Raw genomic sequence first — 27,228 nt, 5'->3', positions numbered from 1 at the left:
CAGCCATCATCTTCTTCATGCAACCCCCGATAAAACAAACAAGCAAAAATCAGACTCATTCTATTTTTAACGCAGATCGCCACAGGGAACAGCGGCTCAGGTTTGGAATGAGTGAACTTTTAAATCACACATGCTGTGGGCCCGTCAGACAGGGCGGGAGCCGAGTTGGGAGCAGGGAGAGAGAGGGAGCGTGCCGTTAACAGGAAATAATGGCCCACAGATTAGCGCTCAGGTTAGCCCGGGGCCTCTGGAGGCCTTCTTAATTCAATTAGAGCCCAGATGAGTCTGAGCAGCAAATGACCTTACGAGAGAGAGCTTTTTTTTTTCTTTTTTTTTTTCCTGCGGCCTCACTTTACATGATTCATAAGCCTTGCACATATTTTAACAAGCTATCACTTTGCTTCTAGTGTATAAAAACCTTAGCTGTTAAAAGGTATGTGGTGTTTTTATGCTTTATCTCTTGTGATGTTCTTTTATAATTTGCCTGAACTGATTTTTGAGTATGTGAATGCAAATATGTTCTCTATTTGATCTGATCATTCTCAGAACCACATGTTTGCTAAAGGTATCCTTTCGGATAGCTTTAAGCTTGCATTTGTCTGTCTTTCCTTATTTCCTCTGTCTATATATCTTTGTATAAAAAAGCTTTCCATTCGCTGCTGGACCAACCTCCACCCATGGCTCCCCTCCTGCTGCTGTTGCTGCTGCTTCCTCTACCTCCTCTTCTTCCGTCTCTTCGCCCCTCAACTCAGGTCTCTGCTTGGTTTAGTTCCACCCCCCTCATCCTGCAACAATGCCTCTTCTCACTGCTTTCTGTTGGTGCCACCACTTCAACATTTCAATGAAGGCCTGATCAAACATGCCCGAAGATGGTTGCTTTGGCTGCAGAACCAACAGTCTGGCATGATGTCCTTCTCCTTCTCACATTAACAAAAAAAAAAAAAAAACATATTGAGTTTATAATAGCATAAAGAGACAGTTTAATGATTGCACTATTTTCCCCAAATTTGTTACTCTGTGTTGCAAGAGAAAAAATAAGGAGAAGAAATCACATTCAGACTGTTTGGAGCACTTTCAGTCGACTCTGCAAACATTCAACCTGTTTGCAGCACAGCACTCGAGTGCCACCACGTCTTTAACACAATGCTTTAATCAAGAGCATCCTACTGTAGCCTGAGAACATTTGAAGTACAAGTGTCTCAGTGGGAACTGAGAGCTTCACCTGCACCGCATTTGTGCCATTATCAACCCAAGCACCGCTCTTTTCCCGTCACAGGTTGACAGGGAAAAAAAAAAAGTTTGGTTTATAACGTGTGGTTTGCAGTTCCACAAGTGGCTCACATCTCTTCATCGGCATGCGAAGGGCCGCGCACAAGCCACTGCCGCCACTTCAGATGGCTGAGAAGCAATTAGGATTTTATTTTCTCATTGATGCATATGCATTACATGAAAGGCTAAACTGTGTGGATGTGAAAGTGTATGGGTGTGCATGCTCATGTCCTGTTCCGTGACCCGATAGCGGTCCCTCTCTAAACACTCAAGTTGATTTCTTTAGCTGTATTTACATCTGAAAGACCAAGTAACAGTCTATATAAAAGCTCTGAAATCATATTTTAGCTCAAGGCACATGCCTGCTGGCATTTTTCTTACAGAAAATGTGGATTATAGGGACTGACCCTGTCTTTTACATTAAAATGACCCAAACATGAATAACCAAACATAAACCTCATCATGTACATGTGAGCTGTGTTTCTGAACCTACTTTAAAAAGGTTAACCTATACTTCAGTGGAAGTGTAATAAAATGCACGATACTTTTGAAAGGCTGTTTTGCAGAAAATGGTAAAAAGACACAGGTGTTTTTCATTTCCACATGAATTACCTTTCAGTTTTACCAGCCCTCAACATGATCATATACAAAGAAGCATTGGTTTTCCTTAGAAGGCAGCAACCTTCAGGGCTGTGAAATGAAGCCAGATGGCTCGAGCAGTGAGCTTGTTTCATAAATGGCATATTTTAATGCCAAACTTTCAACAACAAGAAGCAGTGATTCAAGTCTGAGGTAATTATTCAAATTCATCACAAAGGTGGCATTTTTTGTATTTTCTTTTTTAATAACTCTCAAGTTAAAACAGAATTTTGGGAAAGTTGTACCTAATGAAACTTTTGTTGGTGAGAGTGATAGGTGGATTCTATTACTGCTGTCCTTTAAGTGTTCACAACCCACACAGAATGCAAAGATCAGAACCTTAGATAGAAAAGCCCAGGGTGACACCCTCTATGAGGTACAGTGCAACAGATATACAGTGCCTTACACCTTACAAAAATAGGATGAAGTGTGTGTTTATAGGTACACGGCTCAATTTACCTCAAACCTATGCTCAACTTACCCCATACACAGGGTTAGTTGTGCCATGAGACACCCTTTTTGGACAGGCTATAATATCAAAACAGTTATGTCCGCACTTGTTCTGATTATTTTAAGAAATGCACAATATTCTGAAATATTTGCAGATATGTAAGTTTGCAATCAAACTAATGTTGCCTTAATGTAGTGATCCTTAATATGAAAAATGGCTCATCTTACCCCAATCTCCCCTACTTAGGTATTAAATCCCTTACACTATGATACCACTACATATATACCAACCAATTGTCTTCAAAATTCCACCTGTGTGTAATTTTATCTTAAAAACAAACACAGCAGAGATGTTTAAAGCAGTTTTGAACTACTAAAAACTAAATCCCTAGCTTTGAATTTCTCACAAAGCACTGTCCATTCTATCGCTGAAAATAGAAAGAGTTTGGCACAACTGCAAATCTACCAAGTCACAACTGTTTACTTAAACTAAAAGGCCAGACAAACAAAGAACCAGCCAAGAGGCCAATCCACAACTCAGGTGCAAAAATCCCTGGACATTACTACTAACCACAAATCTGGCCTACGATAGTCAGGAAGAAGTCTTTACTAGACGAAAGAAGTCCCATTTTAAATTTTACACCTATTCATCTATCGAACACAGTAAAAACATAGTATAAGATGGAATGTGGCGAACACATTCCCCAACTCAATTAATGTTGGCAGCAACATGCTGTGAGGATTTTATTTTAATGAAGGGCTGGGGAAGCTCAGAATTGATTGAAAGATTGATGAAGCTAAATACAAAGAAGCGGTGAAAAAAAGACTTGAGAATGGGGGAGAGGGTCACCTTACTGTTACAGAGTACCTAAACCTACAACTACAATAATCTGCAAAATGATGTTAACAGATACCCTCTGTAAAATCTGATTGAACTTGAAATCCAAGGGGAATGAATACTTTTACTGGGTAGTGTTGACTACTTGATTTCTTTAAAATCATCTTTTCTCTCCTGTATCCAATGTGTGAACAGATTAGGTCTCCTCTTTGCAGCATTCCATATGGATCAAAGTTTGTCTATTACCTGGGGTCCGCTGGGTTTCTGTTACTGACCACACCTGCCTGCTCCTGTTCAAAAACATCCCTTCTGTGTGAAGAGCTCTGATCAAGTGTGTCAAAACCCTCATGAGCTGGAGGACCCTCAGTGGGCCTGTGTGGGCTGATGAGAGGAAGTAGCCAAATAGCCTTACTAATGACTTTCTTGTTAAGCCTGGAATTACTGGCAATACCAAAAGACTTCATTTTCTCATGATGACAAAAGTTTCAAATTCTATTAACTTTCATTTGTGTGAAAAGTGTGGCAGTAATTAGAGCTAATTGAGGTGTTGAGCTCAATGTGGGCAGCGGATAACCTTTGAGACGCCGAAGCCTCTTGGTTTACGATTGCGTCAGCTGTCGTTGCGGTCTCCCCGTCCATCCTTAGTCATGATATTTTGTTTTCTCTGGGCTTCTCTTAATGCACCGTGGCATTCACATCCCAATGGATGACTATAGACTGGCCTGTCAGGAGATACAGTAGTTTAAGCAAAAGCACAAGTGCATGAACAAGCCTCCCCCTCTGGCCGTCTTTGTGATCAAAAGGAGGACGAACCTGGAAGATGCCGAACGAGTGTCCAATTAAATGTAGCCTGCAGAGACAGCAGCCGCTTGGACTCCGCCTTCCCCACATCTCACCACTGCCAGAGTGATTCTTTTTATGAGCTGAATATTCTCAAAGTGAATTGCAGAGGAGCTGCAAAGAACACACACTCAGCCCTACATGAATGTTCAATATCTTTCTTTCTTTCTTCCTTTTCCATGCTGACTTTGGGGGAAGCGACAGAATACATGGAGCTGAGCAATGGGAAAACAAACAAATAAAACAAGGCAAAATCAGTCCATTTGTAACATTTAAATCTTTGTATGAAATCATTTGTTGCAGAGTAAAAAAAAGCACTTTAGGCTGCACAATAGATGTATGAAAGGCTGAAAGCAGAACTTCCCTACCTCTCAGAGGCTGAAGTGCAGAACTTTTAGAACAAGTGTCACACTGAGCCATTGTTCACCCCGTCCGGGAGTAGATGAAGACTCTGTGCTTCAGGGATCCATACAACCCACTTGAAGCTGTTTCAAGGACACTCTCATTGGACTAAATCAATTTAATATGAATCCCCTCCTAACTCTCTTGGGTTTGAGGCTCTGTTGATACGAATGCCCATAGCGACATTTTTCTTTTCTTTTTTTTTTACTTCTTCTTCTTCATTTTCTTCTTCTTCTTCTTCTCCTTTCCAGTCGACTTCGGGAGAAGCTGCTCAGCTAATTTGTCCAAGAGCTATTTCACAAGAAACGAGAGCTGTCAGAGAAAAATGTGCTATCGCTACACATGGTTTAAAGAAGATATTATTCCTCCACTCTAATCCTCAGCCCCAATGGGTTCCTTTTGATTAGATTGTCACATCTTAAACACTTCCACAGGGAGCTCCTTCTCGTGACCATTGTACTTGTTTAACTAAACGAGCATTAGATGTATTTTTTATTAAATAAAGATCTTCACTGAAGATGTAAAAAATAGGGTCACTGAATGTATAATTCAATGATATAAGTTTATAAGGAAAGCCTGTAAATTCAAATCACTGCTCATACTTATCAGAGTGGAATTTTAAAACTCTCCATCTCATGTGTTTTAAGTAAGTACCCCGACATTTGCCTAAGCTTCCGTTAACCCTCCCCAGGATCTGATCACCTCATCTGACATTGCTCCGACAGCCGTATCCAACTCATTTAAAGCAACCAAGGCAGACGGGGGAAGGGTCCAGAACCTCCCCCACCTCCCACAACTCCTTGACTCTATCTCAACCTGATACTGGTCTCATTCTCAGGTACTGGAACGCTGTTAGCAGGAGCTGCCTCACTGCTCTGTCTCGGTGGAAGGTGTCATAGAAAAGTCTTAGAAAGGTACTGACGTCTGTGCCTCGGAACGATAGGTGAGGATTTTCTGTTCCTGATACTAGAAATTTTAAGGGTCAAATTACAGAAAAACTCAAAGTAAACTGCCCCAAAGGGTCACAATGCATTACTCCTACAGCTTACGTACAGTAGATCAACAGTTTCTAACTCTGTTTTTGCTCTCTATATTTGGCATTTAGGACATTGTCCATTTTAGTTACTTAGTTTATTTGCAGAAGACTATTTATTTTGAGGGATTTGAATTTATTTAACACCACGTTTTAAAAGTATTTGCCACCTTTAAGATTTATTCAGTTATTAATTTTTGGCACATTTAAATGTTTTAGTTCATCAACCAAATTTTAATATCAAGAGAAAGACATCCTGTTATTTTTGTAAAAGACAACATTTTCAAATGTAATTTATTAATGTCCCACGGTCTAAAGAGACAACAGGGTTCACTGAACCCTAAGAGCTTCTTGCCCTGTGCGCAGGCATATTGCAGTGTTGCACTGACCCTGCGTGCTCTTTTTCCGAGGCTTATTTGTGTTGGGACACTCCCTCCCACACCCATGCTCTTGATGACTGTGACATCAGGAAGCAGGAAGGTTTCGCTATTAAAGCCAAACTAGCCCAAAACCCAAACATCATACCCCAATCTAAAACAATTCTAAAACACGCAAATACAAAGCCATTGACATGTCAGTCTGTTTACAAATTCATGTCTAAGGCTTTTGTTCCTAAATGGAGCAGTGGAGGACTGTCGTAGGAGTACACAGCCTCTCCAAACTTCTCAGAAGGTGCATTGACAGTTCACCCAGGAAGTCATAAAAAAAATCACATTTTCCCTGACTAATGATGATTCAACAATGGGAAACAAATTGAGGGGCGTTGCTATGGTGCAAGGGTAAAGCAATTGGCCCATATGCGAAGGCCTTTGTCTTTGACGCAGCCATCATGGGTTTGAGTCCCAGCCCGATATTCTTTGTCGCATGTCTTTCCTCTCTCTCTCAACTTGCTTTCCTGTCTGACAACTGTCAAATTAAGGCCACTAGAACCAAGAAAACCTTAAAAAAAACCAAAAAAATAAAACAAAGATGGGTAAAAGAGCTTCAAGGTTAAAGACCCTGCTGGGGCTCTGCGGTGGGACAGGTGGTAGAGCATGCAACCCATATACAGAGGTCTTGGTATTCAATACAGCCGTCACAGGCTCGAGTTCCAGCCCAACGACCATTGCGCCATGTCTTCCCTTTCTCTTGCAACCTGCTTTCTTGACTGATTGCTCTCAAATAAAGGGCAAAGGAGATGATACAACACACAAAAAGGCTAAAGCCCCTCCTGACCAAAACACAACAGCCTGTGTGATCCTCAAAACATTTAGTAACATTCTCTAGACAGGAAAGACGAAAGTGGAACATTTTATATAAACTGTTTGCTCTTTTACATGTGACGTCAAACTAGGGCTACATTCACACAGCAGGCAAATGCAATCCAAATCTGACTTGCTTGTCCATATGTGACCTATATTCGACTTTTTTCATGGCAGTGTAAGCGATCCAAGTCCGACCTTTTCACCCCCCCAAAGAATCTGATTGTGCCATACTTATCCTAATGTTTTCAAATCATCTGCAGTCTGAATGGTCCTGACTCATTTTATGTAATTAATATGAGACGAGCAGCATCTTTTGACACCAGTAGAAGCCAGACGCAATACATCTGTACGTAAAAAATGGTTGAAATGTTAACATGTCACATCACAGTCCCATCACTCCTGGCTTTAACTACACATCCAAACAGACTTTTACCACAGAAGCTGCACAGTGTGCTGCTGTGTGATGTCAGCGTTCCTCTTCTGAGCATACAGTTCACTTTAGGATTGTAAACTGTGCACACAGAAGTGTGATTGTGGTCAGGTTTAATTAGTAGTATGAACAACCTCACACAAAAAAAACTATTTCAGCAAAAAATCAAAAGCAATGTACTGGTAGTGTGATAGTCTGTGTCTCCTGTGTTTCTTCAGGACCTGAATGACCCGCTGTAATAGAACCACATATCTGCATTCTACCAGAAAAGTAAACCCAAAAGGAGAATGACTGGTTATCAACTCTAGCAATCTTGACATATACAGAAGGACAATAACCCAGTGCACAGCACCATCTCCAAATGAAAGCAAAATTAAGGTTTTGGAGTGTCTTAGTCAAAGCTGAGACTTTAATTCAAACAGTATGCCATGGCAGGATCTTAAACATGAGCTGGTTATTTATGTTAAGAAAATATGCATCTTTGTAAATGCTTGATTACATTTGTTGCCTTCATGGCAACCAGTTATTAGGTTTAGGGATCAATTACTTATTCACACAGGGATATCTTGATTTGGATAGTTTTTTCCCCCCTAATAAACAAAATCACTATGTGAAAATACTTTTTTGTTAACTCAGGTTATCTTTGTCTGATCAACTTCTTTGATGATCTAAACACTTACATGTGCCAAAAAAAAGTAACTTCAAAACAACAAAACAGAAAAAACAAAGGGATCTGTAAGGTATCAAACACATTTTGTTGCACTGTACATGAAAAACAAATCAACATTATCTGGTATTTTTAGAAAAATCTTATTTTGTGGTAATGGTAACTCTTGTTATATGTCTTTCATGAAATGCCTGTGATTATGTGGATCGCTGTCTTTAAGTTCTAGGTTTTCCTTTCATTTTTTCCTTTTTTCAAACTAAGAGGTGTCATAATATCCTGACTTCCCCCAGCCATTATTAAAACTGAGCTGTGCAAATGAAGATGGCCATAAAGATCAATGTATGAAAAGTGGGCAATATGCCGTCTCTGTGCCTATCAAAGCGCCCCGACCTCTAAATTGTGACCTTTGCGGGACTAATCCTCTCATTATGTTCATCCTCTTCCCCTAATCCCTCCATCCCTCGTTCGTGTCCGTCTGTCCAGGTGCCTGCTGCCAGTGACCTCCCAGTTCATCATGAAGTGGCCTTCGTCCAGCTTTGGCCGCGCCTCCACGGCCATGCCACGCTCCCGCAGCCTTTACGCCGCCAGGATGGACCACTTCTGAGGTCACCGTGGCAAGCCTGGCTGCCGAAACCTCGCCTTTTGACCTCAACCTTCCCCCCACCTCCCACCTCTTCCATGACTCCCACCCAAGCCAAACTCAGATCTTAGTAATCCCAGTATGGATGTGAATTTGAGGCAGCTCTGGACACTGGGTGGGGTCTCAACCCATCCCAATCGCCTTGTGGAAGATCCAAAAAAAAAAAAAGAAAAAAGAAAATGCTGGGTGATTTGGGATTACTAGAGTGTTTTAGTTTTGTTTATCTTCTTCAGACCAGCTAACCATTTCCTGTATCCCTCTCCTCAGCACCAGTAATAACAAAAGGCAGCTTCACTCTTCTGTCTTCATTGTAACTGCTGTATTATATTTCACTGTACAGTTTCAAGTCATGGTACTGTAAAAGGAAGAATTAACAATGAATAAACAATGCAAGATTTATTTATTTATGTAACTATTTATTTTGTAAGGTATTTCACAAATGCAGTGAGTTCTGCTGCAGAATGCAGTCTAGGAATAACGTCAACAAAGCTTTGATTTATTTGAATACGTTGATGTAGAACGCTTATTTTTGCTGTTCCTAATTAGTAATTTTATTTCTGTACTCAGATTATAATTTATTTCACAATTTATAACAGATGGTTTACGTTAATAACAGTCACTTTATGTTGTTTATCATGCAGCTCAAATTAATTAACTGCGAAAGAGGTGATGCGCAAAGAACTTGGTGTTTTGAATGCTAACACTGTTTTGTTTCTACTTGTGTGAGATTAAGTGCAGCCCAATTAAAGCGTTTTGAATGTCAATGTAGTAAGCCAAGCCTTTTTGCCTCCTGGAACACAAACTGGCTTTAAAGTCACGGCATGAAGAGCCAAACCTCACCAAGAGCACCCACTAGCACCTGATGTGCACTTTGCAGTGTGTCACAGAAAGTGAAAGCGGCTGCACATTAGTAGAGAATGCATGCCTTTAGTCTCTTTAGATCCACAAAGGAGCTGCGTTTGGGATATACTTGAAGTTTTGTGTTGCCATTAATTATTCTGCTGTCGTGGGGAGGACACTTCATTTTCACATTTGTTATCCCCAGTGCTGCTGTTTTGAGGACAACAAGGATGTGCATCACTATTCAGAGATTGTTTAACACGCTGAGTGAGTAGACTCATCAGCTCTCACTTGCTGCACTGTAACAGGAGTGATTTATGAGGGAAGCAGCTGCAGCCTTTATCCACAAGCACTGTAGATGCAAGTGCCAGGGGTTTCACAGATGTGTTCATATGTTGGATTTTATTTAGGCTAATATGTCTTGGCCCAATGTAGGACCTCATTTCTAGACCTTTTATGTTAATACATAGAAATATAATAAAATATGTTTAGGATTCTACCTTCAGTGTGTATGACTTATAAAAATAATAGGCTGTACTAAATAGTACAGAATGCATACTTTTAACCATTTTAACTTGTGTTTAGCAGCAAGGCTGTGCTGAAACTGCTAAAATTTGAAGTGTCCCCATTTTTTTCTCTTCATGATGCCATTTGTTTTTTTTCATTTTGCCTAATTTTATTTTGTGTTATTTAAAAGTAGAACTTTTTCATTGAATGTACAGGATTTTTAATTTTACATAGCAATAAAATGTTTAAACAATTTCATGCTCTGATTTATTGCTTTAATAAATTTGAAATCTTGCAACTGGAGTTCTTTTTTTTTCTTAATCTGACAATTTCATTGCATGCATTTACAAAAATGTTATAGTAATGACTTAGTGACCCCCCCATAAAAACACATTATTCCAGTTCCTGAAAATTGGCTTTTGATTAACATCTGCTCGGGAATTTCCCATTTTGAAGACTGACTATGAGAAAAGGGCCTCTGCATTATATTTATTGAGTGCCTATCACTTTTGAACAGATTTTATTAAAAACAATTCATTTTAAATGTTGATTCAATGAACTCAGTTTACAAAGACAAAGATAAAAGATAAAATTTTTCTAAACTGCAGGATCATGCCATTGGAGCACGTACTTGAAAAATCCTTATTTTTCTTTCATTATAAACACCTCGCAATTCATTTTAAGTTTCTGTTTCATTTACAATAAGAAGCAAGTTTCTTGGTGGCCTGAACTTTAACTTTGACAGGAGTTTGGCTGTAAGACATAAATCTAACAAATACGAAAAAAAAATCCACTCCTGGTTAAAAATCTCCCTACAGGCTGTGGAATAATATGTCTGATGAAACCAAACTTAAAATTGGCCCACATTTTCAAAAGGTTAGTTTGACATAAAAACAATCACAAGTACGTTTTGAACAAAATCCTCCAGGTCTTTGCTCGAAAGTAAAGCAGAAGATAGATTCATTATTCAAGCCTTAATCCAAATCAACAAAAGAATGATGTCTTGAGAGAAGAATTAAAATTTTGCAAAGGCCTAACCAGAGTCCAGACTTACATCTGATATAAACTCTGGGGTCAACCTGAGGAGGGTTGTGTGTTTGAAGTTCTCATGTTTTGACGGATGTATTGATTAGTTAAAGGATGTCAAATATTGTCAACACAAGATGTGTGAATCAAAGAAGACTGGCAGCTGTCATTGAATCATTCAACAAAGCGTTGGTTTGACGGTGTGCACACACACACAATCAGGTCAATTTTTGTTCTTAACATTTTCAGATGTCTTTATTTTTCAATCAAATCAAATTGTATAGGGTGAATTATATAAACTATAACTACGTATAATATATATAGTTGTGGATATCTTATTAAGATCAGAAAAACTTGGCATTTTTAAAGAGTTGTGTGAAATTTTGAGAGCATCTGTATTTTTTTCTTAGTAAGTTGCACTCATATTCTAAAAAAGCAAAACAAGAATAGTATTGAACGTAGCAAAAATAATGAAAAAAAGATACTTTTTGTTTTAGTATAAACCATGTGGAATTTGCCATGTTAAGGTCACCCTACTTGAATGACAGATTGACAGTTTTTCCCATTTTTAAGAGTAAAAAAAAAGAAATGAGTATTATGTTACATATCACATTTTTAACAGAGGGGATTGTAAAATCTTGATTTACAAATTTAAAGTTGGGGAACAATAAAGTAAAGCATAGATTATAAAGATAATTTTATTAAAATCAAGTATTTCTCAGATATTATCCCCCTTTATATTGTTAATATACATACACGTATATATATATATACTGTATATACAGTAGTTGATGGTAAACGCAGTAAAAATATTTTTTGTAGTTCAAATTTTGTTTTTACTCATCCTTACCAGGACTTTCAATAATGTGGAGTATGTTGTTAGTAGAAAACCCATTTTACCATCAGTGCAGAGCTTTATCCATATTACTGTAAGCGAAAGCAGCAGCAGACCTCACAGAGACACACAGCAGGAGCAACTCATTTTATCCTTGAGGACTGCATATATTTTTATGGCCCTTAAGATGTGAGCTTTCCACGTCTATGCAAAACTCCACCACCAGCGCAGATTTGCCGGCTAAACAGATAATGAGTTGGCGAGCAGCGACACATTTAATGGTGTATAAATCTACCTCCAGATATCACTTTGAGTTTTATTGGACACTCCTGTGGTCCTCGCTCGTCAACAACTCACTGTCTTGCTGTGACATGATGTGTACAGTGCTGGCTTCCTTACTTTGACCCTCATTCCCTCCAGTAAAGAACTGACACTCCGGCGTCCAGATGTGGGCCATCAAACAGACGCTGACGCACCCCTACTGTATTTTGAGAAGAGAAGAAAATGCCAGATTATCTTTTCTTTCACTCACATGAAGACTGACATCGGTATAATTGAAAACACAGTAATATTTTAGAAAGAACACTTAATCATTCTTATTTTTCTAATCATAGCTAAAAGTAAAAAAATTTAAAAAGGGAAGAGTGTAATTGAAAATCTTCTAAATATTTTTGTTTAGCTTTCTTTTTTTTGTTTGGGTTTCTCTGGAATTGTGTGAAAATTGCTTGTTAAAAAAATCCCTATGGAACTCCTTCATGGGTGAAGATCCATTTTTTTATTCTTATTTTAGTGCAGCTTTGCATTGTATTTCATAGTAGTGCTGTAATGTAAGCGGTTAAAAGAAGTAGGGCGAATTAGGCAGAACTAATTACAACATGTATGCGCTGCAAAACAGTAATGGATAAAAACTTCCTGTCCACCTGCTATCCATTACTAGAGCTGCTCTCAGGCTATCTGGTTTAACCTCAGAGCACTATCACATTTCGCAGCAGAAGCCCCCGCGGACGGGCGAAACCCCTGACCTGTCACTCGCCACTGTAATGAGAGTGTGCACCCAGACAGTCCTTCTTGTTCCATCTTGACCTGAGACCTGGCCCCTGTGCTTCGCTGTGTGTGTATTTTGTGGAAGGAAAGCCGTGTCGGTTTTATTTAGACCTACAACGGTAGCATCCTGTACAGTTTCCTCCTCCCGTCTGTCAGCAGAGGAGATGCCGGGCCTGACCTCGGAGCCCTCTGGCCTTTGCCTTGGCTCCCGAAACCAGATGAGAGCAAAGAGGCAGTGCAGGTCTGGCACCACAACCCTCACACAGTGTCCAAAAATATCTCTGCCATCAACAGGGCTGCCTTGTTCCATCCTGAACTTCATAGTTGTCACCTATCCAACCTATTGCTCCAAGCCCCTCTCCCTTACCTGTGTGTGGCCTAGGCAGCTTTGCTTACAGTGTCCAGCAAAACCCAGATGACCCAGTTTCAGGGCCCTAAGCCGAACAACCTCTCAGGCTTGGAGAGTAAAAAAGGCGACTGGGAGCTGTGTGAGAGGTGGATGGTTGAGATGAGATAAGGAAGCACACTCTGCTTCAAAACACAGATGGCCAAGCTTCAAATCTGCTCTTAATCCACTATTTCAAATGACTTGGAGGAAAAAGAGCAGTGTGGTTTATTCTGCAATTACGACACTGAAAGTGAGGTGTACAAGCTGCCCTCCTTATCCCCTCCAGGAAAGCTTTAAAAGGGTATCCAGTGGTGGTCTGCGAGCTTTCAGGGGGCAGAAGTGACCTTTTTTTTATCAGACAAATGAAGTTTGTGTCCAGCTTTTATTTGACAGTGACTGCGTGTGAGTGGGGGCTGTGGGGGTGAGTGTTTGCTCTGCTTTGTGGCAGCAAACACTGTATAGTCAGCTTTCTCTGCCATATTCCGTGTTGTAATTTTATGAAAACTCTTGCAACAGTATTTGTAACCCTTAACTTTTTTCTCCATTTTATCACATTTGAACCACAAGGTGAAAGGTATTTCACTTAGATTTTATGTGCAGGTTTGTTAAAGAGAAGTGTAGAATTGGGAAGTGGAAGAAATATAACACGGGATACATTTTTAGAAAAAATAACATCTGAATTTGTATTCAACATTTCTTACTTTGATGCTCCTGAAAAAAGTCACTTAATTAGTGAATAAACTGGAAGTGTTCTGTGAAGAGCTCAGAGATTTGTTAGAAAAATATTAGTGAACAGTGTCATGAAGACCAAAGAACATACAGAACAAGTCAGGGACATTGTTCAAAGGGGCTTAAAGGATGGTAAGCCTTCATAACTATGGTGCTCAAACCCATTCTCCTAGTATTGAGTCCTGCTCTCTGTTTCTGCATCCTTCCAACTGAGAAAACAGATTGCTACCCCTACAAACCCGTCCAAGAGCTTGACATGCGGCATTAATAACGGATAATCAATGCTTTTTACTCCACCTATGAGCAGTCCAACTGAGCTGTCTTGTTGGCATATGTTTACATGGCATGTTCTCATATGTTCACAGTCGTTTTGTTAGTTTTTTGGACCTCATGTCTGCCATATTGCGGTAAAATTTGCATGTTTTGAGTTTTGTGTGGGTTTTTTTTGTGTGTGTATTCTCAAAGGAAACACATTTTCTGATGTCCGCTGCAGTACATTGTGCATGGTGCCTTGTTTACAACATCTTTTCTCTCAGCAGGGGTCCAACAAGTAACTGACACATAAACCAACAGATAAACACAGACACACTGAGAAGCCAGGATGGTCTTTGCTCAGTATGTCCCTCTGCTTTGGGTTATTTACTGTGCATTTGTCAGCAACAAAGTGGTTTTATTTGATTACATTTATGAAACTGAAGATAACACGGATACATTTTTTGTTTACAAATGCATTTCTAGAAAAAAAAACATCTGAATTTGTATTCAACGTCTCTTACTTTGATGCTCCTGAAAAAAGTCACTTAATTAGTGAATAAGCTGGAAGTGTTCTGTGAAGAGCTCAGAGGTTTGTTAGAAAAATATTAGTGAACAGTGTCATGAAGACCAAAGAACATGATGAGGAGACTTTTCAGTCTGGCTTATGCAATATGAATTTCAGCTTTTAGTTTTTCCTCGAGAAAACTGGTTTGTAATTTGTTTCTATTTCTTGTATTCAGCAGATGTTTGGATTGATACTTAGCATCATGTGCAAAGGTGTAACAACATGTGATTACAGAACAACAACAAAAAATGTGAAGATGCCACTGTGGGCTTATTTTCATTGAATAAACTTTTTAAATCTGTTAGAAAAATCCAGGAAACCTTAACTAATACTTAACTACTAATTAAAATGTTGTGTGACCAGTTCATCACATTTGTTAGTATTAATAGTAATGTTAGGACTATTGTTAGATTTTTTCTCTTACACATAAACACACTCACATTTATATTTAATGTAAATAAAACTACTGAATATTATAAATATGATGACCGCTATTTATAAACCCCTGATATTTACAGGTACAACTAAACATGTGCAAATGAAAAACAAAAACAAGAGTACTAACAGACTTTGTAAAATGTGCATATATTAAGTAGATTGTCATGCTGGTACATTTTCATCACAAAGAAAATTTAAGGAGTGGAATAACCTTTTCTCACATAATTAAATAAGAATGCAGTAAGAAAACATCAACAAAAACAATGTTCTCTGATGTTTAAAAGGCTGTTTCACTTATTGCCAATTTTAAACCTGTTAAAAATCTGTCCATTTAGTTTAAAAAAACATGAGGAAAATAGACCTCACAACCACTTTTATTTTTCTTATAAAAATAGATTTTTTTTCTCCACTGTACTGACTTCTTCATGTTTTTTTCTTTCACCAAATCCTGAAAGCAACCTTGAAAAAAGCAAAGGAAAGAGCTCTGCTATGCTATGAAGTAGCCAAAAAACACACAATTTCAGCAGCACCACTCAGTGCATGTTATTCACCATACCCTTGGTTTGTCCTGTTTGAATTTTAATGGTGGTTGGTTTGGTGTGAGTCCTGCAGTGTTTTCTCTTTTGATCCACCCATCAACTATGTGTTTTTTTTTTACATATATCAGGAGAGGCCCTGTCCAGGTCTTCATGAATGCTTTTTAAATTCAGTTTTGTTTCACATTCACTTATTAGCACACCAAGCACAAACTCAGAGTTGTCACATGACTTCTGGTCTACAAAAGGTAGTGAGGAACTCTCTTTAGTGATCCCGGCCTTGTTATTTCCCTCACACATAAACAGACTCACATTTATATTTAAACTAGTAAACGTCTACCTATAAACCCGTTGGCTAACCTTTATGGACCAGCCAACTCTCCACTGGGTGCACTTTCACAGAGGTGTTGAATCGCACTGCACTGCACCACCTCTGAATGATAACCTTGGTTGTAACACTGAAGGAGCATACTGTACTTTGTTTCAGCCACAGGGGGTTATAGATGAGCACGGTTCTGCATATGGCCATCATTCACAGCCCCGGGCTCCCCCAGAGTGTGTGTCTTGAGCGTTTGTAACAAATGAAGCCAAGCAGTGGAGGTATTAATGTGAGGGAACAAGCCCCGTAGTGAAAGTACAGCAAGAAGTCACTTTCTCCTCCCATCTGGCCCCTAACAAGATGGAGAGGAGCAAGCAGGTGCGAGCCGTGGTCGGCACCTTCACCGGCTGGATTAGCACTTCTGATGGGAGAGAAGAGAGGAGGATGATACTCTGTGCTGGCTGTCATTCTACTCTCCTCTACGTTTCCCTCTTGTCTCGCTATTCGCCTCCCTCATACATCTCCTCGCCTCCCGTGTGATCATTGCTCTCTGGCCCTCGCTCCGCCGCTCGTGTGAGAGGAAAAACTCAGAATGAGAATAAATGAGGTGTGGGGAAGGCGCCTGGGCAGTGTGCCTGCTTGTGCCTTTCTGCATGCGTGTACCTGCCTTCAAGGGTGTTCACATCTCTTCCACCCCTTGCAGTGTCTAGTTGTGGGAGGGGAAAAAGACCATCCAGGGACTCTTCATCCACTTGCCGCTGAGCGCCCCAGGGGACGGATTGAGCCTTGCAGGCTGGGATATTATCAATACGGCCCCTCCAGGCAGCCTGAGAGACAGGAGATGGAGCCACTGACTCACTCTGCCTATTAGTCTACTGCTGAGCATCAGTGCTATGGGAAACAGCTGGTTTCAGTGGAGCTTCTGCCAACTAGTTCTCAATCTTTGCCTCTTCCATACTTCCTCAAAGTCTTTCCCAGAGGCCAACTCAGCCTTGCTTTCTACTTTTGTTTGTGTCCTTTTGCTTCTTGTCAATTTGCTGTCCCTCTACCGGCCTTGCTCCTCCTCTAATGCCTCTCAAACCATTATTCCACTTTCTTTTTGTTCACGCTGTTGCCTTTTGACAGAACCAAGGTACAGTACATCTACACTCAGAATCTACCGCCCACTCCTGTAATTACCCCTGCACTCCCCTCTTTAAGAGCTTTGTTTCACTGGGAATACTTTTGCTTTTTTTTTTTTCCCACCCGGTCTCATGTCAGTATCGCTTCTCTTGTGTTTCAAATCTCCATCCACGCTTTGTTAGAGAGTTGTTTTATATTCCATTTGTGTAATGAGGAGGCTGACCTTGTATTGGCACTTGTGAATTATATGGAAATAGTTGAAACCATCCTGGAGTTGAATGAATGCCACACAACTCAACAGGAGATTTCAGTGTGAATTGGTTGGCTGTGATTTTCGGTCTCTTCTATATGCTCACTGTAAATGCACGGCTCTCTCTGCTCCAAAAGCCTTCACACCAATGTAAAACAGGAAGACAAAAAAAAAAATAATTAATGGATGGCAACTCAACGTTTCTTTGCAGCAGCCAAAACCAGAAGGTAATAGATGCATCTTTCACTAAAGACACGGCCCAAAATTCCACCTTTGGTAACTTTTTTATGACCGATGAGCACATTTCTTGCTGCTGCCAGGTAGTAAAAAGTCAAATCATTACCAATTTTCAGGTCACCTCTGATGATTCACAGGGGCACATCTCTGGCAAAGAGTGCTGCAGCTCTCACACGGAGAAAACTGGAGAAACCATCAACAGAAACCACAGCTGGGTCTGTGGAGCCAACGGCTCTGGATCTTTATCAGATGGCTTAAACAGCATTGTGACCTCATCTTTTTTTAAAAAAGAAAAAGAAAAAAAACCCTCTTAAAGGTGTATAAAAACGTTGACTGTGCAAGCCTCTTCTGTTTAATTCTTGCATATCCTTTGTCTGTTATGACTTCATGTGGCTGACTGTCTGTGTTATACGTCCCCAGTTTCATTCCTGATTCAGCCATTATCCTGCAGCAGCAAGCCAAATGCAGGTCACTGATATTTAATGGCCTCCCTGGCAAAGTGAAGGAAAAACAAGCCTGTCTGTTCTTTTAAACAATCTTCTCTTCTATGTGAAATAATGAATCACTGTACAGGTCAGTATTTATAAATTGTATTATCAGTGGAAGGTAACTGAATTAAAACATGAATTGGAATATATTTAACCGAGTTGTTTCACACAAATCCAGATATTATAACTGACAGCAGATCATAAACTAAATGTCATTCTGCTGAACAATTTGTGTGTAATGGGAATGAACCTTACAGATTCTCCTTTTGCATGAATTACTCCACTTATATGGGGTGGCACAGAGGAGATCAGGCTTGTGTGCACTTTTAGGTGTTTGCTGTATTTCATATTATGCATGAGATTAAACCACAGATAATCTATTAGGTTTAGGTCTGTTCAGTTTGTTGGCCAATCAAGCACAGTTATGCCATGATAGGTAAACCAGGCACTGGTAGTTTTGACAGTGTTAGGAGATGAAATCAGCATCTTATAAAACTGTAGAAATTTCACATTGTACCTCCAACAGCTTGGATCCCGCTTCTTTCCACTCAGTCCAGATTCTGGGTCATTGATTTCCAAATGAAATGATTTCATCTGAAAAGGGCACATTAGACCGTTGAAGAGCAACACAGTATTTTTATATTATTATTATTAGCCTTAGTAAAATACTTCTGATGTCGTCTTTAGTAAGAGTTGCTTAGCGTAAGGTAGCTGTGATTACCTAAGGGTTGACTCCTGGGCACCAACTCCAGCTGCAGCCCATTAATTGTGTAGCTCCCAAAAACTCTAAAATATACTTTGTTTTACAACTCTAATAAGACTGATATTATCCCTGTCACAACTGGATGTTTTCCTTCCACTTAATTTTCTATTAGAACTGTTGGACACAAAACTCTCTCAACAGCCAGCTTATTTAGCAATGTGCTTTTGTGTTTTGTTCTCAGTAGGTCCACAGTCTTACCTTTCCTTATGTTAGCCGTAACCTTTTGTTGTTATTATTGATATGATTTAATAGGAAAACTAAATTCCAGGATTTCTGTTTACTGTAAGACATATTTAATGTTTTTCATCTAAAAAAATGAATCAAATATAAGGAAAATAATGAATCTATAAAGTACCTGGATTTTCCTTTTTGAATTTGAATGAGAAATGTAAACTTTTTGACGCCATTATGATCTATTGACATGGCTGTGTGTTATGAAGGGAATGTCATTGTTCTGATGATGATTCAAACTTGTATTCAGGTCTGTTTTATAAATCTGTAAAATGATTTTGTGAAGATTTGTGTGACAGGTTTGTCTACGCATTGTGTCTCTAGACAAATCAGTGTTTGTGTTTCATTGACAGCATGGTAATTTTCGATGAAATCACTTTAGTAAATAGAGCTGTTATCTCTGTGCCATTTTGTCTCAGACAGCCGGTCTTTAGAAAGCGACATCTTAAGTATATGTACCTGCAGGATGACAGGCACCACTCAAGGTTCTTCATACTTCTTTCAGCAGAGGCAAACGGTGGTACATCAAAGTGTTTTGCGCAAAAGTATGACTTACTCTCACATGTAAGACTGACGTTAATTACCCTAGGTGCTCAATGGGAGCAAATTGTTCTGGAGTGTCTGCAGCTTTTCACAGACTTTCAGCGAGATCAGATTTAGATAATTAGCCGAGCTTTCTCACAGCCTTTGCAACTGGAAAATAATTGGCTTCTCAAACTGCTGGTGTGTCTACATCTCTCATCCCCTACAACTTCATACTTGATGCCTCATCTGTGCTGCATTACACCAAATGCTAAGTGACATTATCAGCAACGAGCTGCATATATGTTCGATACCTAAGATGCAACGTGTAGAGCTCTGGAAATATCCTCCATATGTTTAGCTGAGGAGATCAATAAATAAGTGATCTAACGTGAAACTGTTGCCAACTTATCCTATTCCAAATCCACTTTATTTTCTTTATATATCATTACTGTGTTGACGCCACTACAGGTAGTTATCACTTGGTTTTATTTTCTCAGGTTACACTTCCCACACAGTTGGACATAAATGTGTTTTTTTTGATAGAGGCAGAAATATTTATGTCTGGTTTCATGAAATAGATCAATAGTATAACATCAGAAAGAATCTATACAGCATGAGTTCTTCTGATTCCAGACAAAAGCGGTTTTTTTTCCATTTAAGAATGTGGCTGTTTCTGAGAAAAATAATAGGTACATTCAGTTGAGGACTTTTCATCTATCTCCTATGGTGGAAAATCTTTACTGAAAAATTCACTACTACACAATGTGAAATGTTAAGTACACATATGAGTACTTAACATTTCACATTGTGTAGTAACATGCATGTTATTCCTTTGGTTCTCAATTTTGAGGCACAATAAGCATCCACTTTACATTTTTTAAGGGGAATATTGTAATTTGTATCCCACTATGTTCACGCAAAAACCTGCTACTTTTGCTTGCACAAAAAAAAAAATTACCACTTTATGGCTACATGTCTTAAATATTAACAAATTAAGGAGCGGTCTTTAGACACAATGATGTAATTTAGAGTTAGCATTGAAACATATTTTAAAGGACTAGTCGAGTGACGAGTGGTCAGTCAAACTTAATCCCAGGCAAAAATTTGTATAATAGCTGACAATATTGTTCTGTTAGCTTCAATAAAGGGAAACTTTCAGCTGGCACTGTGGAGCCAAGAGTAGTCAAGGTATCAGTGTCTTCTTTGTTCTGTCAGTCATTAGACTTTACAATAACACCTCTTGATGGCTCACATGTTTTATATCCTTCTACTAAAGCTAAATACAAGTAGCTCATATTTCCACTGCTAATTGTGAATAAAAAGTCTGCATATTGTCATTTCCACTTTTTATGTAGTGTCACATTTGTCTGCCAACTTAAGAAAATTAAGTTTCTGAGTGCATGTGTGAACTATGCACTGATGAGAATGTGATGTTCAGAAAACTCAAGTGACAGATGATCAGTCTCAGGTATTGGCATGGAAGCAAATCATCACTTTGGTCAATATCCATGCTGTCTATACTGTGACTCCATGGAAGTATAATTCATGCAGCATGAATTATATTTAGCTATATATAGCTTTTGTTTTTTTATCCAGATCTGTTCATCTGATTTGATGAACAAAAAAACTCCCAATACTATATATCGTTTAGTTTTTTCACTCCAAAATCTTTCAATTAATGTTTCTGAATAATACTATTATTACTATATCTTTACTACATATTGTAAAGTGAAATTCTGAAAAGAGTTTAATTTAACCATGAACTGGCCTTTCTTTAAATGTATGCAATGACAGATAATTAATCCCAGGCTTCTTCTCTTTTTTGAACCACTTTGATCAAATGCACTTGAGAGTTTAGCAATATTACAAGAAAAAGACTTGGAGAAAGACACAGACACAAATGTTTGGCTTTATCTGTCAGACAGAGGGAGAGACAGATGGGGAGCAATAGACGTTTTTTTTTTTTTTCAGGAAGTAAACATGCCAATACCCGAGTAATAAGCATGCCTTGTACCGCCAGTGATGATGCATGTGCAAGACAGAGTACAAAAAGAAAGAAAAAAAAACACTTTGAAGTGTCATGTTTAAAAATCAAATCATCAATCAGAAGCCTGCCTCTGCCTCAGTCTTCAAGTTCAGAGCCTGAGACAAACAACTATGAGCTGGGTATGGGGGAAACTTTTAACGACCTCGCGACAAGCCAGTGTTTGCCACTACCTCCCACCATTCTGAATGCACTTTCCCTGAGTTGACAGGATGGTGGTTTTTCTGAGACTATAGCTGGAGAGCAACCACCACAAGTCACGTTATGTGTTACTTTATGTACTAAACATGCTGCTGAACTTGCACAGTGTCAGTCCAGCTGGAAAACAAAGAACGAGTGGGAGGAAAAGATGGAGAAAGATGCAGTGAGAGTCATGTGAGGTCACTGTGGTGGCAACCATTATCACCACAGTAATTATATTTTTCCTTTTCTGTCTATTTGTGTACTTCTTGAGCTCTGGCATTGTTCCTTCTATGATTAATCTTTCAGTCTGAAATCAAATCAAGACAAATCATCTGGAAATAAACAAATTACCACCACATAAATTTTAAAATGGTAAATTTTTTCTGTGATTTTTTTCTCATTAACAGACAAACTGCTTTAAGAACTGCTAATCAGTTAACAGCACAAAATCTGATCCAAATTCAGTTCAATTCAATTCTGTTAAAATATTGAAAGCAAATGCATATCTATTTATAATGACAACAAATGCATTTATGGAATACATTACATGGCACATTTTTCCCCAGGATGTTTTATTTTTAAGACTGTCCCATGTCTTTTTGAAAAGTAAAGTCCGTTAAAGTTTGTCAGTGTTTATCTGTCTTTCTGGCTGAAAAACAAGGACATTGTTAGGTCTTCTTTTCTCCAACTTAAGAAATAAATGGCACATCTAAATATAGACATCTTGCAAAATGTTGAAACATCATAAAAAAAAGGGCAAGATAGCACCTACAGTAAGCGAGTAAAACCCTTCAATTGCCTGTGGGTTTTTTTAACACCTGATTGTGTGGGCGTTTTTACTAAATTTGCATGTACTGTTCCTTAATGTGTGTACTGTGACACTGTTGGTGCGTGTTTCTGTGAAAACAATGTGCCCTCTATGAGCAACTGAAAGTGGATGAGACAGAGGGGCCCGCAGGGGTTGGTAAAAATAGCCCCGAGGCTGATTAGAAGAGAGGCGGCAGGGGGATTTTAAAAACCTGCTCATTACTGCACCTGTAAGGCCTCTTTAAGTAGCCCTTCTACAGAGCCCAGCTGCTCACATCTGCTGAGAGCCGCTCACATCCTCCAGGGGCGGGACATCACCGCGCAACATGACGACAAAAGTGGGTAAAAATTCTGGCCTCAATACATTCCAACACAAAGAAAAGCAACTTCTGCGATGCTAAAGTTGTGTGCTGCCTGAATTTTTAATGAGATTCTTCACTGACTGTTTTTTTTTTTTCCATATGGAACCAGAAAGTTTTACATCATCCAACTTGAAATTAAAAGCTACATTGATGAATTTTCCGGCACAGCTTGCCTTCATCCCTCTTGCGGTTGCTGAGGAAAGTTTTATGGCCCACTGCAATCCCCACGCACCTAAATGAAAAACTTGGCATCTAGAGGCAAGAAATGACTTACTACTCCTTTAAGACCACTGCACAAACAGCTCAACCATGGTTGATTAAAGCTGTCCTCTATAAAGGGTACAGGAACTCCCAGAGAGTGGTGCTCTGTGCTGTTATTGAACCAACAATCTGTGGGGTCTGAAGAGGCTACGCCCCTCTGTCAAAGGATTGCTATGAAGTCTCAGCCTGCCTTGACCCCGGTTGACTCTCATCAACCCTCCTGCTGGGATGGTAAAACAAACTAACCCCCCGTAGACAGGCTGTTTAGAAATGCGTAGTGCTGAAGGCTGTCCCTGGATGCCTCTTGGAGGTGGAGACGGAGGGAAAGTCAAATACGATGAGAAAAACGGAAGGAAAAACACCTCAAAGATCAACTTTGTAAAGCAACATAAACCAAATGGGTGCATATTTTGGGTTTTGGCACAAACCTTTGTAAACAACTGGCCTTGGATTCAGTTTGACAGCGCTGGCATGTATTTTTTTTTTGTTTGTTTGTTTTAGAAATTTGTGTTCTCTGGCTTTTTTATATTCTTACCACACAGTTACTATATGCAGTGCATTGCAAAAGTATTTATATTCCTTTTTGTACTTTATCATGTTGCAAGCACAAACTTTAACTATTCAGTAAGACTTTATTTGAAGGGGTGTGCATAAGACTGACATGACACTATCATAAATACGAGAAAACATCAGTTATGAACATGAAGGAGCCTTTATGAAAGTGTATGACTGTTATGAAGTAAATAATGACACTTTTAATGCAAAGTTTGCACTTTTAATGGACTTTTAATTTTGCATTAAAAGTGTCATTATTTACCAAATGACACTTCATGACAACAGTTATCAAACGTTTTATTCTGTAAAGTTTGATGTGATAGAACAAGGATGAATTGAAAGTAAAATCTTTCTAAAATGACTGCTTTATTCTAACACATGAATATGGTTTGACCTAAACCGTTCTATTGCAGCACTGCATGTGTTTTTAGGATCATTGTCCTGTTTGAAGGCAAACCTCCACTCCAATTTTAAGCCTTTTGAAGCTTAAGATTTTCTTCCATCCATCTTCACATAAATTGCACTCTCTCACACAAAACATTGCTGTCTTCAAACAGCAAAGAGAAGCTGCCTTTGATGAATCATAATTTAAGTTGGTAACATCCTGCACCTCTGTGAGAGTTTACAGTGTAGAACAAGTTTGGTCCTGGCTCCCCCCATAAACCATATGTCATCAGTAAATCACGCCCTTGTCCTGCAATGCCTGCTTGTCCATATGCAAGTTAGCTGATGCAGAGATGTGATAAACACAGAAGCAAAATAGAGGTAGACTGACTTCTACCTACCTTCTATCTATGGACTTGTCCTTTCACAAAAAACTGTAGTTTGTAGGACACTTTGTGTTTTGTGAAAGGTGCAACTCACTGTCTTTTGTTTTACTACTGAAGAAAAATATCCCCAAAGTGAGTTTAGAATGATGATGTGCAAAGTAAGATTTTATCCACGCTTTGTGTTTTACTTGTAAGCCAAAAGGTTAAAGAGCAGTCTTGTTTTTGTCAAACTTCAAATTAAACTTTTTATGCCTTTCTTAAAACAATTTGCTTCTCACTACGCTTCTCAAGTGCAAGTAAACTAATAATTGTACTATCTAAACTGAGCTACTATTTCCTGGAGCTTCTAAAGTTACTACAACTTTCCTGACTGCCTGTATGATCAATGCTGTCTGTGTCTGACCAGTCGGTTAACTGGACGGCCATGTCTCAGTAGACTTCCTGTTGTGCTTTAAACTTCTCCTTTATCTTCTTGAGCTTTATCACAAGTGAAGCCCTGACCTTTCTGTTCTGTTTTCAGCCCTTCAGGATGTTTATTTACCAATGTGCTATAACAAAAGTATGAGGCATTTACAGAACAGATGTATTTATACTAAGATTAAATTCAGTATAAATTCAGGACTCTATTAATTAGGTTATTCCTGTGGACAATTTTAGATGCATATAATTTTGAGTAAAAGAGACTGAATCATACGCATACCACATTTTCAGATTTTTATTTTATTATAACATTTTAAATCATGTAAAACTTTTAACTGTTTACAGTGAGGAGCCACTTTGTGTGACTGCAACACAAACTGTGTTTTAACAAAGTGGTATAAGAATCTTTACAATACACTGCAATTCATTGGAAGTTATAGCAAAAACCTATTTACGATAAAAGAAAGAGATTTTTAAAAAATATCCATTTGCAATATTGCAAAGTAAATAAAACAGGAGAATGCTCTGCTATTAATGTCAAAGTATGAAATATTGGAGAGCTGTGCTTTTCAGAGAGTCAAGGACAAGCATGTAGTACTCTTTGCTAGTTGGTCTTTGCACACATTTTCTATCTGGCTTCACATGTTTGCAAATATTTGTATTCATTCAGTCAAGGACACTTGAGCTTGCTCACTGTCAACCAGATGTACATGTTGTCTACATATTCCCTGACTAAAGCCTGCCCAGCATAATTACAGTCATCTTCTTTCCGCCTTCCACTAACCTGCCGCCCTTCCACACATGCAGTATGCACAATCACCTCTTTGCACACAAGTGTCAAACACAACCTTTCCATCCTTCAATCTGCCACCCATCCTTTAATCTCCTCTAGCCACCTTTTCTCCCACACACAAACACGGGGCTTCAGCCGCAGCTGTATGCGTTCACCTAATCCCGCTGTCCTCTTGTGTTATAACAGCACTGAACCCGGCCCTCAGAAGAGGGAGACTCGCCCACATTGTTGTTTTCACAGGCTGCAGCATCTGGACAGATCGACGTCGCTCCTAGAGTGTGCTGTTTTGGGGTCAAGGACGGGATTGAGGGCCAAAAAAGGATTGCCATATATCACTTGCTAAAGATAATATACTTTAGAAGAGATAGATGAGTGCAGGAAAACTTAGTAAATTGATTCCACCCTAAATGTATGTTCACTTGTTTGCGTTTTGTGCTCGATGTCACCGGGTCAAAACTCGGAGTTTAGGATGAAAACAAAACAAAAAAAAGTTTAAGTTATAAATCTTGCCAATCTTATCTCATTTAAACTCCCCTTTCCTCCTGCCTTTCCTGTCAGTTTCTTCATCTTCATCTCATAGTTTTACTCCCCGTTCCATCTCTCTATGCCTCCCTTTTGGATCACAGCCCTTCTGACCTGCTTTGTCCAGAGCACCCAAACATATTTTCTGTGATGTCTGCCAGCTGCCTGGCTTAGCTTGGCTCAGTCCAGCTCAGCTAAGGCTCTGTCTTTCTTTCCTTTTTTGTTGATGTTCAGCGCTGAACTAGCCTCTCCCAGGCAATCACCAGGACCCCAGGTCCTCCAAGGCATTTCCTGGGTCACCTGAGCGGTGTACTGCCCTCCCCTCCCAAACATCCTCATGCTCCCATTCCCTTCGCTGCCTCTTCCTGCCTGGCTTGGAAGGTCCTGAGAGGGGTCAGTACGGCCTGGTGCGTGAGTGGGAGCCATACTGTGGATATTTATTATTTCATTTAAGCCCTCTCTTTGCTCCAGAGAGTAAAGGGACCATTGGTGTCTAGTATGGGTTGAAGGATAGTTCATAAGGTGACCATGTGAACTGGTGAACTGCAAAGCAAGCTTGGGGGTGTATATCTCTGAGAGCATTGTCAAAAAGCCCCCTGAAGAGTTTAAGCAACTAAAAGTTTATACGACATGATAAATTCAGGAGAGTGCACATGAATGAGCAGCCACATACAAACGTTACGCTGCTTGGTCGAGGGAGAAGTAGTGCCTTTTAGGTAATTGGATCATTTATTTTATGTGGTTTTGAAATGGCACGTACTAAAATGTCCTTCTCCCCCAACCACGGGGTGAAAGACCGCAGCAACTGCAGTGTTTTGAAAGTTAATATATTTTTTTATTTGTATTGGGAAATTTAGACTTCCCTGGCGTATCGTGTGGATCTGTAAAATTAAATTTTATTTTTAAGGATTGGGACATTTTAATAAAAGAGGCGTAACAAAAAATTTAACACTCAATTCCA

General features: G+C 39.3%; 1 protein-coding gene across 5 annotated transcripts in view; it reads left to right on the top strand.

Moving 5' to 3' along the window:
• Positions 1-10,097, top strand: part of ttll7 (tubulin tyrosine ligase-like family, member 7) — an 88,673-nt gene extending 78,576 nt beyond the window's left edge. For 2 of the 5 annotated variants that reach the window (XM_032572660.1, XM_032572659.1), the window contains exons 21-23: positions 646-752; positions 5,277-5,381; positions 8,296-8,415. In XM_032572660.1, coding sequence (XP_032428551.1) covers positions 646-752; positions 5,277-5,359 — 190 coding nt within the window. In that variant the 3' untranslated portion in view covers positions 5,360-5,381; positions 8,296-8,415. Of the gene's footprint in view, positions 1-645; positions 753-5,276; positions 5,382-8,295 lie in introns of all 5 variants that reach the window. The other 3 variants (XM_032572661.1, XM_032572663.1, XM_032572662.1) reach the window with 3 other exon arrangements.
• Positions 10,098-27,228: the final 17,131 nt, after the last annotated feature.

The sequence above is a fragment of the Xiphophorus hellerii genome, chromosome 9 (assembly GCF_003331165.1).
Source record: "Xiphophorus hellerii strain 12219 chromosome 9, Xiphophorus_hellerii-4.1, whole genome shotgun sequence".
Taxonomy (NCBI): domain Eukaryota; kingdom Metazoa; phylum Chordata; class Actinopteri; order Cyprinodontiformes; family Poeciliidae; genus Xiphophorus; species Xiphophorus hellerii.
Note: the sequence above shows the minus strand (reverse complement) of the source record. Positions and strands in the feature narration are given on the sequence as shown.